The sequence below is a fragment of the Eurypyga helias genome, unplaced genomic scaffold, assembly GCF_000690775.1.
Source record: "Eurypyga helias isolate BGI_N326 unplaced genomic scaffold, ASM69077v1 scaffold25138, whole genome shotgun sequence".
Classification (NCBI taxonomy): Eukaryota; Metazoa; Chordata; class Aves; order Eurypygiformes; family Eurypygidae; genus Eurypyga; species Eurypyga helias.
This window is the reverse complement of record NW_010265348.1, coordinates 12,945-33,870: the sequence shown is the minus strand read 5'-3', so window position 1 is coordinate 33,870 and position 20,926 is coordinate 12,945. Positions and strand designations below refer to the sequence as shown.

Here is a 20,926-nt window from a genome sequence, read left to right as displayed (position 1 = left end):
ACCTGGGAAATGCCTCTGTTCCCAAAAAGTGCACTGGGATGAATTGCTGGAGTCAGTGACCTCAAAGCCGTGGAGGGATGTGCCGCTGCTGTGCTGGCAGCCCCTGCTCGCCCGGTAGCACAGAGCGAGGCTCTGCACCTTGGGACCCACAGATCCCAAAGAGGGATGCTCCTGTCTGGGGACCCGCTCGTCCCTCCTCTCTCCGCCCCATCGCTGCGTAACCAAACAGCAGCCAAAGCCCAGGAGCGTGTCCCTCGGCAGTGCTGGATCCCGGCTGCCTTTGGTTCATCAACTGGCACTGGCAGGGCAGGAGAGAGAGGCGAGATCCATCACATTTCTCCAGGGTGGGTTTACCTTGCTCTGTTCTGCGGTTATTAGTCATCTGCCTGCCAAATATTCCCCACCAGCCTGGAGACTTTAAAGCCATTGGAATGGCTGCACTCCTCTAATTGACAGATCACAAGCTCTGGGACTTCCCTGAATTAATTTGTGACAAGTGGCAATTGCTGAGTATCTCTGTTAGGGAAGAGAAACACAACAAACCCAAGCACAAATCCAGCGTATCCAACCTGGATTTAGAAATTGGCAGGGACAGAGGCTCTGTGACAGTCCCTGGCAGGCTGGTCCCCAGGAGGACAGTCGCGGTGCTGCTGGCCGGCACTGCGTCCGGCGCTGACCAAGCCTGGCTCCCCTGCCCACCCCCAGAGCTCCTTGGATCTGCCCTGGGGCAGGCAGGGAGCTGTCAGCTTGTCTCCCTTACCGAGATAGGCCCTACATCTCTCTGCCTCAGTTTCTCTCTGTCCATGGGGGGATAACGGCCCTGCCTGCTGCACAGGGTGATGTGGGAACCAGCTCAGGAATCCTTCACTCAATACCAGTGCCACAGGGCCATGCCAGCACCCAGCTTCCACCCAATTCTCCGCTTTCTTCACTGGCTCTTGGGGACTGAGCTCACTGGGATGGGAAGGAGAGGTGCATGGAGAAACTGCCACCAGGATGGACATTGCAGAGAAGTGTCCCACCCAAGCCAGCTCTTGAAAGCCAGGCCCCATTGCATCTGGGATCTGTACATTTGCTGTGAAGCTTTTCTTTGGAGAAATAATGCTGAAAGAACTTGTATAAATAGCAGAGCTGAAGCGTGAGTGTCCTGGCCTTCATCATCCTTGCACGCACTTGCTCCCAGCCAGCAGCTCTCCCATGAACCATTGCTGCAGATATCTTCCCTGCTCTGCATCCCGAGGCGGTGTGAAGCCGGGGTGGCTTGGCAAGCCCCTGGGCATGGGGGCTGTGCCATGGCTGTGCCATGGGTGGGGGTCAGTTGACGCAGGAGGAGCTTGTTTTCGCCTTAAAGCATACAAGAACATCCCTCCTGGGGTGCTTGGTGTCAGCCCTGCGTGGCTCCATGTCGTGCACGGAGCAGTGGCCATATCCCTGCTCCTTCCACCCCAGTGCTGGCAGCGAGACCCAGTGGGATCCTGCTGCTGCACCGGCTCTTATGCCAGGGCAGCACTTGTGTGCTCCCTGGATTCACGTGCCCAAATCCTCTTCTTGGTTCAGCTCTGTGGGTGGATGTTTTAAGCAATATTTGTCCCCACTGGAAGCTTGTCCCCTGCCTCGTACCCGAGCGCACGGGCAAGCCCTGCTGCGGAGCTGGCTCAGCCCCACACACCCCAGCTCCCTGCTGAGCTCAGTGCTTCTGTCTCAACAGCTCAACTCACCCATGAACCCCGTCAGCAGCTCAGAAGACATTAAGCCACCCCTGGGGCTCAATGGAGTCCTCAAAGTGCCAGCACATCCCTCAGGAACGATGGCCTCCTTCACCAAGCACATATGTGCCATCTGCGGGGACAGATCTTCAGGTAAGTCTGGTGCCTGCCCCGGGAGGGGCTCGCAGCGGCTGCGCTTGTGTGTGGGCACCCCGGGGGAGGTTGGCGAGGGTCTGTGTGGCTCCCTGGGTCCCACGTCACAGTGAGCACGTGTGGGCACTCTCTGCTGGGAGAGGAGCCATCCGTGCCCTCAGAGGGAGGGATGAGGGGGCAGGCTGGCCTGGGGCAGGCTCTGACCCAAGCCAGGAGACCCCAGGTCTCAGCTTAGCAGTGGTGTTATCCCTCAGCCCTGAGCAGCGCAGCCATATGTCCCCCTCCTTACCCATCCTTTGATCTGCAGCGGTCCTGTCTCACAGCGCCAGATAAAAAGATGCTTCACACAGAGTCTTTCCACTCGTGGGAGATAAAGATGTGCTAATTCCCTTTATTCTCATGCTGGTTTAAAAACTTTCTGCTACATAAGTGGTCAGGTCGCTTAGTTTGTGAAGTCCTTAGGGACACCTCCCGTGCCTGTCGGGCTCTGGGGCTGGAAGAGGAAGGTGGGTGCATGGTGCAGAGCAGGCTGGGGCATGTGGGGAGTCTGGGAGGGTTGCAGGGGGTACAGAGGGGCACCCTGTGTTTCACTGCTGCACTGCCTCACCCCTGATGTACAGCTCAGAAATGGGGAAGGTTTTTCCTGAATATAAGGCAGGTCATAGCCCAGGGAGGGCATCCTGATTTTATGGAAGTGAAGTTGAAGCCACTGCTCTTTAGCTCATGCTCGCAGCTCTGAGCAACCTCTGCTTCCCCCAGACATGGCTGAGGGAAGCCCTGGGAGGAGCTGGTTGTCTGCGGGGAGGGAGGGCAAACTGGGGACCTGGGATGCCTGGGGGGTCCTTTTAACCCGAGTCGCATCCTCCCACAGGTAAACATTACGGGGTTTACAGCTGCGAGGGCTGCAAAGGCTTCTTCAAGCGCACGGTGCGGAAGGACCTCACCTATACCTGCCGCGACAACAAGGACTGCTTGATCGACAAGCGCCAGCGCAACCGCTGCCAGTACTGCCGCTACCAGAAGTGTCTTGCGATGGGGATGAAGCGAGAAGGTAAGGCAGAGAGAGCCTGGCCGAGCACCCATGGGTGCTGCAGGTACCTGTCCTTTGTATGGAGGCTCCAGCACCAGGGGCGCCAACGCCAGCATGAGCCTCGCCGGGGCTGCCTGTGGCGTGGCACTGACGGGGCATGGCTCTAATCTGTGGTTATGTTCCGACTTTATGATCTTGTAGGTCTTCTCCAACCTAAAAAATTCCATGATTTGTTTTTGTGCTGTAGCCAAGGCCGCTCCTGGGCTCCAAAGCAGCGGTAGGTCCTGGAGCGGTACTCGGATGGTGGATGGTTGCACGTTAGTGAATGAGGCAGAGGCACCGAGCATGGCAGCGGTGAGCGGGGGGCAGTGAAAGCCCTGGAACTTGCACTCCTGGTTTTGCGCCGGCTGCCACGTGTTGGGAGCAGCGATGGCAAATACACCGAGCCCTTCCCTTTCCCTGCAGAGCCCTGTCAGAGGTGTGAAAGCTGTCGGGGCTGAGCGCATTTTAGGGGACAAATGCTGCCACCCGACATGGCCCTTCTTTTTCCGTGCAACACAGGATGTCTCATCCTGGAATGGGTGCCGGTCAGGGGACGCTGGCAAGATAAAGATCACTTTTAACCCGCCGGTTACTAACCACCGTGCTGCCGGGGAGGGAGGTGAGCGGCTCCTGCGCGTGTCCCAGCTGCGCGCTGTAGTGCACGCCTCGCGCAGGGCGGGCAGGGAAGCTCCATGAATTCTCGTCCTTCTCATCAGAGCCCGCTCAGGCATCCGTGCTGAGCACCGGCTGCTCTCACTCATTCCCTAGCAGTAGCAATAATGGGTTTTTTTCTCATTGGGAGGAAAAAAGAAATTCAGTCTTGTAAAAAGATATCCCTCCCCTTACTGGAATTTAAATTTAGGATGTAAAACTCCCTGGCAGTGCCTCATTTAAATGCTCTTTTTAAATGCTGACTGCGCCTGTTTTAAACTGCTGGCAGAACAGGCCTTTACCAAAGATGATGTGAAAATGACCCTGTGGTGCTGCTCAGTTCTCCGCTGCCTTCTCCCCTTACATCTTCAGGGCCACACTTGCCTCCCTGACCGGCCGATAAACCCACCGCTGTGCCGAGTCGCCTGCTTGCGGCGAGCAGTGCTCCAGCCCGGGTCTCTTTGAAGAGCACTTAGTCTTGTCTGGAGCATTGATTAAACGGGGCAGCACCAGGGCTGCGCCGAGTGTGAGCAGACCCTGCCACGCTCAGTTTACAGGGTTACCTAAGGACCCACGCCATGCCGAGGCTTCAGATGTCAGAGCTGTCTCAGCTCGAGGTGTGGGGGGATTGCAGCGGGCTGGGAGGCGACTCAGGGGGGCCTCCTCGGCCCTGCAGAACTTAATCCTTCGGTGCTTGGGAATGAAGCTTTCTGGCTTAAGGATGGGTTGCAGAGGAGGAAGTGGCTCTGCCAGGGGTGGCTGTAGGCAAAAACCTCGGAGAGAGCTCATGGTTGGAGGGAGTGGAAGGGATGATCATAGAATCATGGAGTCACAGAATGGTTTGGGTTGGAAGGGTCCTTAAAGCCCCCCCAGTCCCACCCCCTGCCATGGGCAGGGACACCTTCCACTGGACCAGGTTGCTCCAAGCCTCATCCAGCCTGGCCTTGGACACTTCCAGGGATGGAGCATCCACAGCTTCTCTGGGCAGCCTGTCCCTGTGCCTCCCCACCCTCTGCAGGAAGAATTTCTTCCCGATATCCAATCTAAATCTACCTGCTTTCAGCGTAAACCCGTTACCCCTTGATAATGTGTTGCTTTTGGTAGAACCACGATGCACAGTGGGAAACTCCAAGGAACACCGCTGGGCAGAGCTCGGGGCACTCGTGGTCCCTTCCCCACACTCGCCCAAAGCAGTACATGTTTGATAGAGGGTTTCTAAAAGCTGCTCATTGGAGCCATCACCACAAAGCAGTTGCAGCATTTCCCAGCTCCTCATCCTCTACCCTTTCCGCACCTCCTGTCTTTCTTGTCCTTTTTGCATCATTTCCAGCTTGGTGGGAAAGAGAAAACCTCTAGTATTAAATGGAGAGGTGGAGAATTCAGAAAATACCGTTTAAGACAAGTGGTAGCATGCAGGCGTGGGAAATGCCTCTGAAGATGAGTGGTACCATGGTGTTTCTTGTGCGAGGGGCTGGCTTTGCCCTGGCTGCTTATGGGCAGAGCCACTGAGTGTGCTAGATCCCGTGGGATATGTGTGGAAGGAGAAGGAAATGGAAGGAGGAAATTCTGATCTCCAGCCCCGGGAGACTCGGGACTAAAAAGAAGCCAAGAAGTCTCGTATGTGTTCAGCAGCAGCACTTGCTTCTACGGGGAGCAATGCAGGTGTAGCTAGATGTGGAACATCCCAGTTCCCTGGCATTGCCTCTGGAGCTTTGTACCAGCAGCTGGAGACCCACTTTTCCTGTCAGACCCCTACAACACCTCAGCCAGTGTCTGCAGGGACATCAGCAGTAGTGCTTTAACTCTCTAGCCTGCACTGACATCCCATGATCGGGTACCTGCTTCATGCCTACCATTAACAGTGATTGCATGGGCAGCACCACTAAAATTATATGTCCATTAATTAATTTCTCAATGGTGGTGGAATTCCCCAGAGAGCACATACAGTATGAAGACTCTATTAATTCATCTTGATTAACATTATCACAATGAATACCAAATGAATTCGTAACGATCAGCCAATTATTTAAAAGTGTGATAGATGAGATCTTTGTAGCTCTGGAAGTGCACTCAGGCTGATCTTCTGATGCTGGCGCTGCACGAGGACAGGTTTGGAGAAGGGCAGAGAGCGGCACATTGGCAGTCAGTAGATGTTTGGGGTATAATCCCCATGTAGGGAGAGCTGGAATAACTCCCGCATTCCCCAAATAAAGCTTTCTCGTGTTGTAAACCTAAAAATTCAGAGTGTTCCATGGCAGGTTTGGAGATGTCCTAGTGTTGTCCTAGACCTGAAAGCGAGAGGTGGGACCTCGCTAAGTTTTGATTTCGAACTGCTCTTGAGTTTCATGTGTGATAACCACCTGATTTGTCAAAAAAAGGTCTCCTCGTGGCATCCATCCCAGCTCACTGCTGCTGCCCATCCCTTCTGCCAGCCTTGTCCTCGTCCTTACACCAGTCCTGCTGCCTCCACACCACCTCTCTTTTGGGGAACAGTTTTGGGCTAAATCCTGCATTGCTAATTCCTTTTGCCTAAATAGTCACTCACGTCATAGCTGGCTTTTATCCTCTCGTGTAAACTTTTGCATCTTTTAAGTAACAGGACCAGGGTAATGGGCCTCATTTCCCTAAAAAATGTCTTGCTCTGGAGACCTAATTTATAGCCATGGAAAGGCATAGCAAATTCCTGATGGGAATCTCTTCTGTAGCCCAAAGGTATTTGTATGTCATGGAAGTGCAGTAAAACCTTCTAAACTGAGTATTACAGCTCTGGTGAGAGCATACCTGCTGAAGGCATCCGGCATGGTGGTGAGCAGTGCTGAGACCTGCAGCACGGTGCTGGGAAGAGGGATGAGGGCCACATTTGTACCCAAAAACCTGTGCCAGAAGGGTAAAAGGAAAGGGTCTCTTACATAGCTGAGAAGTTGACTTAAAGGAGTAAGATCAGTGGGACAACTTAAGCAGCTGAGGGAGCTCTGGAAGGGTTTGATCCCAACACCTGGAGGGTCTCTGGGTGAATGTGCCAAGAGTAGAGCGGGACAGACCTGCAGGGATGGATCTTCTTGGCCACGTGCTCTGGGAAGGAGCCTGGCTAGGGCAGAGGCAGCCTACCCATGGAGGTGGGGGGCTGGGGGCTTGCTTCAGGGCTCCTGGGCTTTGCTTTTGCAGTCAGGTCTCAGGATTTTAAAGGCATGAAAGCCTGCAGAAGCAGAAGATTCCTTCTGGTGCATGCATCTCTTCTTGTTGCTCCCTGTTAAAAACATCGAAGATAGATCCTGATGCCGTGTTCCCTGTGATTGAGCCTCACGGACTCTATTGCAGCTATAATAAATAAGCAACTGGCAGCATCTTTCCCCTGTGAATTACTGCCAGCTGTGTGAGGCTTTGGTTTTTGTACTCTGTCCTCCACTAAATACTGGATAGTCAACAAAATTAAGATTACCATCAGGGATCTTGACTAATGCAGGGATTGTTATTGTGGGGGTGGCTGTTTGCATCCAGAAGCGTAACCCTCTCTGCTTGGTCTGTTACTGATTAGGGTCTAAGGTGTCTGTGTCTCAGCAGCCTTCTATTTTAAAGGGAAAAAGTGGAAAAACTGCCTTTGAATTAGGGAGGCAGAAGTCTTGTGAAGAGGTGGGAGTAAACACCGAGGGTGTTGGGGTAAAGGCATCCTGCATGCGATGCCTTTAGCTGGGGTTAACTTCGGAGGTGAAGGGGGTCGTCACAGACTACAAACTCCACGGTCTCACGTTGCAGCGCGTCGCTATCTCGTGTGACAAGGCCCCAGCCCCACCATTGCTGGCAACGCTGCCGGATCGTACAGCGAGCAGGAAATACCAGCGAGGAGCCCTTTCTCATGCTCCCGCCGGCCGCCCTTGGACGGCTCACAGGGAACAGACGTTGGGAACTGGCGCAGCCCGGCCCCGCTCTGTCTCCTGCCTCTTCTTCCCCCAGCCCTGCCTCCGGACATGAGCAGCTCCTTGCGCGAGCCAGACTGTCTCGGTAGGACCTGCTGGGCTGCCCGGTTTGTTCACAGGGCTACCACTTGCCAAGCTGAGCCGGCAGCCCAAGCGTGCTGCGGTGCACTGATGGCGACCAGGTGGAATAGATGTTGATGCATCTTCACCGGGAAGCTCGTAGCCCATCTGGAGACCAGAACGCTGTCCTGTCCCAGCAGCTGCGGCTCAGGCTGCATAACTGGCCCCAGAGTTCATTCCAAAACCCAGATGCAGGTACCGTAACAGCCTGGGTACGGCACGGCTGCAGCTCACCTCTGTCTGTCAGCTGCCGTGACATGACCCAGAGTCGTGCTCTGAGGATCCAGGACATCTTCTGTCTGGTTGCATGCCTGATCTCTGACTTCAAGACTTCAGGAAATGTCACAGCCTGAGCTAATTCTTCCTCTTCCCCTGTGTTTGGTTGGTTTTTCCCCTCTCGCTTGCACTGCTGTCGAGCTGAGGGGTTTAAGCTGGGAGGGGTTTGACTTGCAGCATTGCAGGGAACAACTCCAGTCTGAAGCTCAGAGACCTCCTCGTGTCTCTGGGGAGCTTCTCAGATACATCGCTTAGTGCAGAAGGACCCAAGTTTCCCCTGGTTTAACCCAGAGTGACTTGGAGCTCAACTCCTGCACTAACACAGCAGTCACTGCTCTGCACTTGATCCCCCTGCCATAGCTATGTGTCCCCCCTGCACCCCCCCAGAGCTGGAGCCATCCTGTCTCCTGGAGCATGTCTTGGGACCAACAGGAGCAAGAGGAGTCAGGGGAGAAAGAGCAGGAATCCAGGTCTCCAACGCACGGAATGTAGAAGTAGGCAAGTGGCCATACCCCAGTGAAGGGGCAGAGTTCAAGAGCACTGTTATTTTTAGTAATAATTTGGAATGGAAAATGTCTTTCAGCTTAATGAGCTTGTTTCTTACATCCTTTTAAAGTGCTGCTCTTTAAACCAGCTGGTTAAATGATGCTGGGTTTGGTTTTTGTTTTTAAGGATACTCTTAGCTTGACAAGAAGGGTTCGGGTTATGATTTTCTCTCATTGTTTCAGCAATGTTGCTGTTTGCTTATACTTCACAGTGTCCGGCTTTTGAGGGTGAAACAAGCTAGCGATTTTTGCTGTTGTTTTCCAGACCTGTTTCCCGTGTGGACTGACTGCATGCAAAGCTTTCAGTCCGCTTTTTTACCCTCCCTGAAAACGTTGGAGAAAACACCACCATTTATTTCTTGTATCTCAGCTTTTGGGGTTGTTTGCAGGAGATGAAAGCTGCATCTTTGAAAAAAACAAGAAGGCACACGAAAGCAAAGCAGATGAAACACTGCCTGGGTGAGTTTCCTCAGCTATCGTGGCAATTTCGATATAAACAGGTACCTCAGGCATAAGCACTTCAAGATGCAGATGACACACAGCTAAGATGCAGCATCATAAAAGGCAGCAGAGCCTAATAAATTCCACCGCTGGTGAAACGGAAATCCCCAATAACCCTCCACCCAGCACTTCATAAATAAAACAGCCACCCACTTGTAGGTTGAGGGAACACTGAGCAGGTTTGGGTCTTGGAGGCTATCAGAGCCTCTGGGCTTTCCAGGAGTTCTGTGCGCTGGTGATGCAGGAGCATGTCCCCAAAATGCATCCAGGTTGGAGCGGTCTGGAAAGCATCCTCATCCGTATTTGCTCTGTGGATCCCTGCATCTGTCGGGGAATGGCAAGGAGCAAAAGGGAGGAAGGAGGGAGATGATCAGAGCGTGCTAAGAACAGGAGACTCAAGGCCAAAAGTGCATACTCTGTTCACCCACGGGGTCCTGTTGTTGCCTGGGGCGCAGGCACCAGGCTGAGCATCGGTGCCTGCACCCCATGGTGCCGGGCTCCCCGTGCCCAGGGACTCCAGTCGCTGGACCCATCCACCAGAGAAAACCCCACTCAGTCCATTTTTGATGGGAGTGAATTATCCTTCCTCCTCCTCCCCCATGAAAAGAAACAAACCCTTGGCTAGTCATCCATGCTATTGTTCCTGGAAGGAGGGGTTTTCATCTCAGAAACAAGCACTCATCTGTATTAACGCAGGGTAACTGCTAATTAGAAGCCGCCGTAGCCTCCACGTCCTTCCTAGCAAACCAACAAGCCTGCAATGCTCCTTCCCACAGGGACTCTGAGAAACACCTCTGCCTCAGTGGAAAATCCCGTTGTGCCTTTTTCTCCCCTCATTAATATTCCTCTGGCACAGAAGCGCAGTGCCACCGAGCGTGGCCGTGCCCGTGCCACAGCGTGGGGGACCCGGCTGCGAGCGCCCGCATTGCATCAGTGACCAGGCTTGAAAAACAGAGCGTGCACTCGATGTCTGCCTTTTTTAAAAGTCTAATCAGTCTGCAGATCACAGCATTGGGTTTCTCTCTACGAGCCCAGGGAAAGAACTTTTGCCGGAGGATTGGGATTGTGGGATGTTGACACATCTCAAAGAGCAGGGGCTTCGCGACGTTCACAGCGAGGCGTGCGGTGAAGTGGCAGGAGTTGGGGATGCTGCGGTGGGCTCTTGGTGTCCTAGTCCTCCCCAGAGCCTCAGCGGGCAGCTTGTTCTTCTCCAGCGGCTGCAGCGTTCTTTAGGTTGGTTGCTCACGTTGCGATGGGGTCGACGTGCTTAATCAGCCATCCGGTGCTGCACCATGAGCGAAGGCAAAGGCGGTCAGGGGTGATGTGCACACCGGCAGAGCATGGATCTGGCTTTTCTGCACATCAGCCCTTGGACCCAGGCAGCTGAGGCTCATCTGCAATCCACGGGACGAGGCATTTTGGTTCTTAAAGAGAGAGGTCACCGAGAAGTGGTCTTGACACGTGGAGCTCCATATCTTGCTGTCCCGTGGCCTGGGGAAGTGCAGATGGGCCGGAGAAGCTGGAGATGAAAAATGACAGCAACTGGCCTTAGGCAGGTACAGGCCAAATCAAGCAGAAGAACACGAGAGCCTCTTCATCAGGTGCCATGGAAAACACAGGCTTTTGTCCTTGGCTCGGCTGAGACATAGCTGGAGGAGGTGGGGCTGCCCCTCGGAGCTCTTTGACTACATCTTTTTTTCTTCTCAAGTGGATTGCATGTTTTAAATGCTTCCCTTATGTTAAGAAAATCAGACTAGAAAACCTCTCAACCATATGAGCCTCCTTGAAGAAAAATAAAAGCATTGGCACAGCCATCAACACGGAGGAGAGCATGGGGAAGCTCATCTCTGGAAAGATGGCACGGGAGACAGGGCTGGTGCAACAACTGCTTTGCCTCGCAGGAGAGTTTTGTGAGGTGCAGCGAGCAATGGGCTTGGCTGACCTCCTGCATTTAAGGTGAAGCGACTCACACTGTCAGCTGTCCCACCCTCATGACCAGAAAAATCAGCGTGGTTGGGAACAGCAGTCCTGAGTGGACCTCATCTACCGCCTGCAGCCGGAGCGCTGAGCTGGAAGGACACGGGCTCCTCTCGATGGCTTCCCAGCGCCCATCCCAGAGCAGCCGGTCTGCTGGGGCAGTAATTGAGTGCGATGGGAGACAGGGGAGTCACGCTGGTCTTGCAAAGCCCTTGCCAGCCCTTCCCTCTTCCTGGCGAGCAGCCACTCAGCCCGCAGCAGCGGGGATGTGCTCTCCAGACCTTCTCCTCATTATCACCGTCTTATTGCAGTAAGAGCAAGAAAGCCCAACTGGGGTTTGGAAAGGTCCTTGTAGGTCATGCTGTCAAGTGCCTTGTTATCACAGGCAGCCTGTAGTTTAATCCTCTTCCCAGGGTCCTCTTGAACAGAAGCTGGATGTCTCCTGACCCACGGAGCTAAGCAGCACGGCACAGTGTGGAGGGGGCATCGATGCTGAGCACGAGAAGGGAGCCAGCAGCAGAACCAGCTCCCCTGAATTACCATGGCGTGTCCTTGCTAATCCTGCAAAGCATCATGTGTGAGACAGGAGGGGGAAGTCTCTCATAGCCCCTCCAGAATTGAAGATTTTTATTTTTCCTTAAATATACATTGATAGTGCCACAAGGGAGAAATTGGGTTGGGGGAGCCAGTTGCAGAATCCCTCTGTCTTTTTGTCTTTAGCCTGTGAATTTATGGTTTACATGAAGAAAAAATCCAGCAGAAGCAACAAGAACCAAATGATATAATGAACTTTGTTTCTAAATTTTACTGTGTTACAGGGATGGAGCACCATCCATCCCGGCCCACAAGACTTCTGGGAAGCCGAGAAGAACAAGGTATTCCCATTTCGATACTACCAGACAAGCTGCCATGCAGCTTCCACATTCGTATTTCTCTTTTTTTAAAAAAAGATAAATAAAAACCAAAGCCACAGAGAAGCCCAGCTCCCAAACCAGATCCATTCAAAAAATGGATTTTTGTCATCTCCACAGTGGTTTATTTGGCTAATCCCCAGTGGGAGTGGGGAGCAAACTCCAGAAATAAGGTCCAAGGTCTGTATGGTGAGGGGTCTCCTCACTACTGAAGATACTCCTTTACACAAACATCCCATATTGCATGATTTTTTTTAAAAAAAAGAGCTGTTTTGCTTGAATCCTTGCTCCTTCTTCCCTTCCCCTACCCCACCTGCTGTTTTTTCCTCCATCTCAAGAAACGCAGGCCTCATTCTTTCCTGAAATGGGGATGTGTCCCTCAGCATCTCTACCAAGAAGGAGCACTGACTTGCCAGGTCCTTGGCAGGTCTAGGGAAATAGTGGTTGCGGTGAGCTGCAGACATCTACCCGTGGAGGTCAGAGACATGGAGGATGTCACTCAGAAGCTGACCCTTTTGCCTCCCCCTTCCACCTTGGATGTCCTCTCAGTTCTGCTGAGCTTCTGAAGCACTGGCTGCAAGGATGGCCGCATCCACAGGGTTGTCCGTGTCTTGGAACCCACGGATTACAAGAGCCTGGAATGCCATCTGCAAATCCCTGCACCTTTCAGGACTGTGTGGGGCTTGCCACCCCTGGAGCTGTGTGATGCTTCAGGGTGAACCCGAAACTAGGGAAGTGGAGACGCTAGGTTTGAAATGAATTCACCCTCTGGATCCTGAGGAGGGATACACCTGGAAGAGGTGACACTAAGATGGCCATCGGAGGGAGGTTCGTGTGTGCGCTGACACCTGCACCCCAGGGCCAGGCACAGAGCGTTGCAGGAGCGAACCTGTTGCTCACACAAAGAAGGAATCTGTTCCCACTTCATTCCTCCAGCTGCCCGTAGGGAGAGAAAATAGCATCTACAACTGAGGCAACATCTAGAGGAGCTGCTGCCTCGCAGGCAGCCCCAAGAGCTGCAGCCAGGGCTGGGCGGGTGTCCTGCACCGTTTCCAGCTGAGGAGCAGGTTGGGTTCACAAACGCCTGGTGACGCAAGTCCTGCGAGCCAGCAGCAGCTGGAGCTGACGTGGTGCGGTCCCCTCGTCCTGCGGATGCACACCTCGGTGGAGCCCTGTGCGTGAAGCTGCTTCCGAGTGGGCAGGGAGGAGGATGGGTCTCTGAGCTCAGCGTTGGGAAACAGGCATTGCTTTCCAGCAGACCAGAGAGCCGGGGACAGGGGATGGATGGAGGTCATCCAAGCTGCAGGGAGGGAATGCAGAGCGATGCCAGGCTTGCACTGGCTTTAGAGAGGACTCTCTGGTCTTGGAAACACGGGGGTAGTAAAGCAGGTAACGCTCCCCCTGGCCATGGCTTGGTTTATCTTTGGCGCTGGCGTGCTCGGAGCGGATTCGCCATCTGCTCTGCCTGGTGTGTCCCTGCTGCCAGCAGCCAGCCGGGCAGGGACTTGGGTCGGGGTTCTGGTGGGGCTGGGCAGGCTGGGATGAGTCAGCTTTCTGCTGACCAGCTCCCCTGCGAGCAGCAGCACCAACTCTCTGGTGTAGCAGCTCAGAGCACAGATCAATGGAAATAACTACTTACATGTATAATCTCTTGCCATCTGTCTCTTCCATCTATCGTTTATATAATCTAGATGCAGCCTAATCGCTAGCAAATGCTGCGGTGATGACCTGTGCGATTCACTCTCCTGTAACCCTTCAGGTGCATTGATTCTTCGCCCCAAGAATGCGACTGTTGGTTGTGATGAGGTTGAATGCACATATTTATGGCTCTGAGCAGCCACTGTCTCCCCAGATCTCTGCAACGCTTTCCCACAAATCCCAGCATCCAGCTAAGTCACTGGCGGCTGAGCGAGGAGATGGGTTGGAGTGGCCCCGGCGGGGGAGCCTGTCCTTGTGTGGTTGATCTCAGAGCGAGGAACCATGCTTTGCTCCTTTATCCTTGAGACCTGCCGCGACTGCGCGTCAGATCTTCGACATTTAAGTCATCCTATAAAATCCCATTTGTTGGGAGTTTGCCTTTCTCTTAGGCTTTTCTGTTATTTAGTAGGTGTTTCATCTCTTCTAATGTGCCCAAAGGAGTTTTGGTGCATCTGTGCTGCTGAAGAAAGGTTGCCATTAAGCAAAAATTTCTAGGCTTTTGATGACTGAGAAAGCAGGAGTAGAGGTGGAAATTTAAACAGGATTTTAGGTTGGCCTGAAAAAGCAAAGAGAAGAATCCGTGCCAGACAAGAGCCAGATGGACAGAAGCCACGACACAAATCTGAGCTCTGACAGCAGCAGCCTACCTGGCTCTGGTAGACCAAGCAGAAAACATTGTGTGGGCCTCGGGAGCCTCTGCAGCCCATAAACTTAAGAGCAGTTTGCAGAAAATAGCCTCTTGCTTTTCTGCATAACAGCTTTCACGTGGAAGGAGTCTGAACGGTGTTGACGTGCAGCAAACAGCAGTGCTGCACCGGTGGCTGCTGCGGGAGGGGAGGGCGAGCAGTGGAAATTGGCCCCAGGTTAATGGGATCAACATCCATATAGGACTCATTTAGCATGTGTCTTAATTTCCTGGGTTTTAAGAAATAAGTATCATATTTGAGGTTTTATTTTTGCACTTGGCATAGGGCTGGTCCTACCGAAAAAGCCTTAGGGTGTTAGAGACAGCTCTGATTTCCCTAGAACAGTACCTGTGCCCCTGCTGCTTTCACTTAACATCACTAACCAGCTTCACAATCAGCAGAGGTAAGGTGTTAGGATAATTGTCAATAAATAGCAGGCCTTTTCCATTAGTGAATGCCTCATTCAGCCCTTAGGACAGAGCTGGGTAAGTTCAGGGAGGTGTCTCTCATGACTAGTGATGGAAACTCCTGTTGCTTGGGCTGCTCTCAGCTAGACCAGGCTAAAACGTACAGTGGGAAACAACGGTGTGTGGAAAAGTGTGTGATTTAGGGGATGTAACGTTATGATTGAGAAGGAGATAGTCACCGGTGTAACTGTCTGTGTAAAGCTACTTTCCAGGTTCAAGGAAAGCATGTGTGCTGGTTTCAAAGAGAGATCGTTAATAATCATGTTATTGGCACCTAATAAGTGTCTTTCATCCATGTACTGCTCAGACATTAACTCATCAGCATGTGACATGCTTCTGGCTAGATTATTCTTGCCACACAGGGTTTGGGACAGGTCTCTCCTGTCTGTTTAGAAATTGCCCAGAGACAAAGACAGGGTAGTGGTTTGCATAGAGCGCCTGACAGCAGATCCCAGCTCCTGTCCCACGGGAGCTCCATCCTGCCACGGAGCCTTGCGGCAGCCGTTAACATCGCTGCTGGGCCAGGGAGTTGGATGCATGACATGACCTCCGTAGAAATTCAGCACTGACAGGCTCAGAAGATGTTGGAACTCTGGATTTATGCTTTAACCTGACCAATTTCTCTTTTCTTTAGGGTTCCCTTATCCTATCTATCACTTCATCTCCTTGTTTCTTCTGCTGCTGCGGTGGTACCCATCCATTTCCCTCTGCCCTGGTGACTCGCCGTGTTGCTTCCTTTGCTTTTCATCACGTGGCTTTAACTTTTTTGCTTCCAGGACTGTTCCCTCTGCAGAAAGGGGAGTTTCCCGGCAGAGGCCAGGTCTGAGTGGGATCCTCCCTCACTGTGCTCCCATGGGAGTGCATACGGAGCAGCGTCTTCCTCAAACGTCATACCCCCTTGGACTGTCCATGCCCAAGATCCACTGACCACACTGGTGGGAAGGTCAGGTGGGACAACAAGACATCGGATGTCCATGTGCTCCTACAGGACACAAGGACTGAGGATGCTTTAGGTTTTCATGGCTAAGGAATGCCCGCAGCTCCGTGGAGCTTCAGGGATCCAGCTCAGCCCATGACACTGTGGCTGGGACCCTTAGGCTGATGCTGTCCCTTCTCTGTCCACTTCCAGCCGTCCAGGAGGAGAGGCAGCGGGGGAAGGACCGCAACGAGAACGAGGTGGAGTCAACAAGTAGTGCTAACGAGGACATGCCTGTGGAAAAGATCTTGGAAGCTGAACTTGCAGTGGAGCCAAAGACAGAGACGTACATTGAAGCAAATATGGGCTTGACGCCGAGCTCGGTAAGGCAGCTCTCCCCTTGGCCCCATCCCGGGCATGCGGGGCGGGGGGATAGCTTGTGGGGCTTTAGGATTGGCCTAGCATGAACACAGCAGCATGCCTAGGTCAGAGAGGGTTGTCTTGTGGGAAAAGAAGTAAGTAAAGCTCAGAAATGCAGCTTCTTAGCTCTGCTGTGTGTGAGTTTGGATGAAACCATGAGGAAAGCAAACCCTTCTGCGCATGCGCAACCACCGGCACTGTCTGTCTTGCTGCCGTAGCGAAGGAACGGATACTGTAAAGCATAATTAGAAGGGATCACAGAGAAGATTTTATTTTAGTTAACAGCCCTTAGTGCTTAAATGGCAGGAAGATACTCTGTGCCCTGAAGAGCTCAGAGTCCAATCAAGCCAATAAACAGAGCTGTGTGGCTGAAGTGCAAAGAGATAAGAGTTGTAAAATCGGGGTGTGACTTTTCAGATGCAGAATTATACAACTGGTTGGCTCTGAAAAACCTGGAGAAGTTTGCTGAAAAGCTTGATTTCAACTTCCTTTTCCATTCAGAATCTTGCATTATAGCTGGGCCTGCTTGGAGAATCCAGGCTCTAACAGGACCCTGTGTAAACAAGAGATAGCTGACAGGGAAATAGGAAAAGAGTGATGAGGGAAACCGTTTTGGACCCTTTCCTAAGAGATTCCCTTATCAACAGGTTATAGCCTTACCTAGAGAAAGCCTCCCTGCAAAGCAGCTAGCTCCAAATGTGAGAGCCAGTCTATCCTCTTAAATTCTGTTTCTAGGATGGACCCTGTGGGAAACCCCCATAAAGAGCTCTGTTGCAGAGAAAGTGCCCAGTCTAGGCAGCATTTAGGATGCAGTCCTCGTTCCTCAGTAACCCCTGTTCCCGGGAAAGTAATGGGAATAGAGGTAGAGCTGGGGGTCTGTGGGCGTGCAGGCTTGCAGGAATGTATGCTGAAATATCCCTCTTCATTCCCTGTTGCTCTGTGCTAGGTGTCTGTGAGGCTGAGGTGATGAAATGCAGCTCCTTCTGGGAAGTGGAGGGACTCTGCAGTATTTATTTTCTGCTACAATAATACTTTATCTCTTTCTTCATGTGAGGCTGGAGGGTTGAGCGGCGAGTACCTTATCTGGCAGGGCTTGACAAGAGATCTCCGAGTCAGGCTGCTCCTGGTAGGAGTCTCAGCCTTGACTCTCTCTATGGGATGCTCCTTTTGGCCTTCACCTACAAGGACACCTGATGGCTGCCTTGCTGAGTCAGCTTTTTCAGTGCATAAGGCTTCCTGCTAAGGGCAGAGACGATTCCTAAGGGAAACTCTCCAGGAGCAGATACAGGGCTGTGGTGCTGCCCTGCACTGGAAAGCCCAGTTGCAGGCAGCGATGCCCTCCAGCCAGAGGGTCCCATGGCCATGGAGCTACAAGGGGCTTTTATGGAGGAGGCTGCTTAGCCAGGGGCTCAGAAAGGCTCTGATGGCTATCAGGATTAAAAATACTTCCGGGGAGTTGCAGCCAGCATTGTGCTGACTTGAAAACAAACCCCAGAGAGCAAGCTGAAATAAATGGCCTCGTCTGGCACTGCGTCTCCTCAGCCTCTTGTAGCAAATTGAAAGCTGGTTGCTGCATAATTCAACACGCATTACTGTGAACAAGGATGTGTGTTGCATCTAAATAGAAGCAGGAGGCTTGTTGAAATGTCCTATTATTGTCAAGCAGCTTCTGTCGATGAGGTGACATTTGTAGCAGGTTTAGCAGATGTATGAGATCAGCAGCTCCAAGTGAGGAGGCCACCAGATGAGGTGAGGGAGGATGAGGCGAGGGAAGACGGAGGAGCTGCCCTCCTGCAGCCCTCCCCGGAGAGCACACGTGATGGAAAGGCAGACAAATTCAGTCCCTAACAGACACGGAGTAGCTGTTTCCTATTAGCCTGGTAATGTTGGGTCCTTCTGTTTGTGGCCCTGCCCCTTAGTCCACCCGCACTGAATGCTGCTGTTGAGCTGGAGAGCTCCAGTGCTTGCCAGGATGTTTCCACCAGACTGTGCCAGGCTGGGATGGAGGTGGTGGGATGCTGTAGGAGTTAACACCCTCCTCTCTGTGCTGGGTTGACCCTGGCTGGGGGCCAGTTGCCCACCAAAGCTTCTCCATCACTCCGCTCCTTAGCTGGGCCCAGGAGAGAAAATATAAGGGGACGAGATAAGGACAGGGAGAGATGATCCAGCAATTACTGTCATGGCCAAAATGGGGAAAATTAATTTATTGCCAATTCCCCGCTGTCACCAGTCCTGCCAGCAAATCTGCTCCAGCCTGGGCTCCTCTCTCCATGGGGCCACAGCTCCTGCCAGGAGGCTGCTCCAGGGCAGGCTGCCCATGGGGTCACAGCTTCCTTTGGGCATCCACCTGCTCTGGCGTGGGGTCCTCCCGGGGCTGCAGGGGGATCTCTCCCCTGCTGTGATTCTCCATGGCTGCAGGACACAGCCAGCCTCACCATGGGCTGCCTGGGAACCTCTGATCTGGCACCTGGAGCACGTCTTCCCCCTCCTTCTCATTGACCTGGGGGTCTGCAGAGCTGTTGCTCTTCAGTTTTTCCTTCTCAAATACACTATCCCAGTGGCTAACACCCTCAATGATGGGGTTCACCTTGGGCAGCACTGGGGTCATCTTGGAGCCATCGCTATCAAAACCTTGCCACGCAAACCCAATATACTGTCCCAGATGCTCTCGTGACTGTCACCTTGTGCTGTGGTCCCCTGGCTGCTCGGAGAGCAGAGATCCCAGTTCTGGTTGAGGGAGGTCCCTCTGCTTTGCCTGGCTGGCACTGCCACTGATTTCTTCCACCGAGGACAGTGTGGGACCTGAGTGTGGGGCTTCAGTCCAGTCCTCAGAGCTGGTAAAGGGGTGGGAGTGGAGGGTGGCAGCCCATGAGCTGTTCCAGCAGCCCTGATGTCTAAATGCATTGCTGACCAAGCGTGCTGCTCTGAGGCAGAGTATGGGACCTGAGAGGGGACTCTGTCCTGACACCTTGATTGACACCAGAGAGGATGGGGTTTGGAGCCCATGGTGGGGAAAGGGGGGTACAGCGGGGTGCTATCCTTGTGGGTGACATGCACAGGAGGGGAAAGGATACTGAGCCAGGCAGAAAGCAGCTGAGACAGAGGGATCTGTCCCTGGGATTCTGCTCTCCTTGCACCTTGGGTGCGGGAGGGTGCCAAGACGAGTGTTTTGATGACCATGGCTAAAATGCTCACTTGAAGTAATTGCAGTGGTGAGTCCCTGATAACAGCTCTTCAGCTGCTGCAAATAGCTGCTAATTGTGACGCTTGTCTGGCTTCTGACCGTGGCAAAGGGGATAAACTGCTTGGGAGGTTCCCACCAGCTGGAAATGTGCGTGGCTGTGGGATTCCTCCGTGCTGTGTGTCTCAGCAAACCCTGAGATTCCGTGTGATCCCTGCCCCTCGGGAGCTGGGCGCTGGCCGTGCGCCCTCGGTGGGTACCTGTCCCCAGGCAGTACGATGGGGTGCGAGGGTGGCTTTGCCTCTGCCCCCTGTCCCCGGCAGCCGGGAAGCTGGGCTCCTGCAGCGTAAGCACCACCTCGGATGGGCTCCTGGCCACTGAAAGGCAAAGCCTGTAACTGAGAGGTGTGATCCCCATTAGCTCTTAATCGGCCTTTGAACGGCTGGTTTCAAGTCACCATTTTCTGGAAGATGTCTCCAAGCTCCGGTTTTCCAGAAGGATCAGGTGCCTGCGTGTCCTTTCATCCTGTCACACTCCGGCACCATGCCCTTGCTATTTACTGCAGGAGGGGATTTGCTTACCGTGCATGCGGAGGGCTTCTAGCACCGCTTTGCCGATCTCTCCTGGAGACAGGCAGGGCTCTTCCTGCCTCAGGGATGATACTTTTAGCTATCTCTCATGCCACGGTGATTAAGTTCTGCCAGGAAGCAGGGTGGTGGTTCCAGGAACTGCCATCGGAGGTGTAATTAAAGGCTGGGCCCCTCGCTGTACAAGCACCGAAGGCTGGGTACGGCCCCAACCTGGGCTGGGAGACCAGGATCCTGGTTTGCCGCATCACGGCGAGTCCTGGAGATGGTGACAACCTGCCCAGAGGCAACCAGATAAAAGCTGTGGCAAAACCATCTAACTTCCTTAAAATACCCCTTTCAAGGGGCTGTGCAGGCACTTGTTGCTTCGTAGGTCAGGTTCTGCTGGAGCATGGAGTCTCCCGTAAGTCGTGTCCCACTCTGGGGCATGCAAGGCTCCATCCCAGGAATAGGGAGCCAGGATGCCTGGCGTTTCCCCCTGCCTGCTCCAGCTTCCTGACCAAACGGGGGTGACTTCAAGTTGATGATGTTCCTGTAGCGTGGGCCAATGGTGTTTCTTTTCACCCTTCCTGCAAATGCCTCTGAACACAGTTCCTTGTGTTTCCACTGAAACACTTAACACTGCAAAGGTCCTCCTCACACTGAGTTTAGGGTTTTTCTGTTGTCCAGAGAAAATCCTGTCTTATTTCCCTCTCCCAGGGAAAAACCCAGTCCCTGCTCACATCTGCCTCCCGAGGGAAGATCCCTAGCTCCCTTGGAGCGAGACTCCCCTGCCCTTGCACACCTCGGGGAGCTGCAGGAGCTGGGCACAGCACAGCAAGAAGGGAAAATCCCCATATGGATGCTCCCTGCTCCTCAGCTGCGCTGCTGAATGCGAGCCCATTCCCATCCATCTCCGCACGCAACAGGTGAAAATACTTCGAAGGCGGATGCCCCCGAGCTTGCCAGATGCTGGTTATTTTAAGCCTGGAGAATGGGAGACGTTGGCCACTGAGGCACAGAGTTTGTGTTTGCTGCCAGGGGACAGCAGAGGGGACTGGGCAGGGGTCCGGGACACAGCTCCGGAGGGTAGCAGTGAGGCTTAGCAGCGTGGTGCTCGTGGGGATTTGCCGTAGCTCATGCTGAGGAATTGCCTTGTCCTGCTG

General features: G+C 53.3%; 1 protein-coding gene across 1 annotated transcript in view; it reads left to right on the top strand.

Annotated features, from left to right (window-relative positions):
* The window catches only part of LOC104513387 (retinoic acid receptor RXR-alpha), a 37,091-nt gene that overhangs the window by 3,380 nt on the left and 12,785 nt on the right, over positions 1-20,926 (top strand). Inside the window, exons 2-4 of the mRNA XM_010156719.1 lie at positions 1,709-1,859; positions 2,731-2,910; positions 15,807-15,976. Coding sequence (XP_010155021.1) covers positions 1,709-1,859; positions 2,731-2,910; positions 15,807-15,976 — 501 coding nt within the window. The remainder of the gene's footprint in view (positions 1-1,708; positions 1,860-2,730; positions 2,911-15,806; positions 15,977-20,926) is intronic.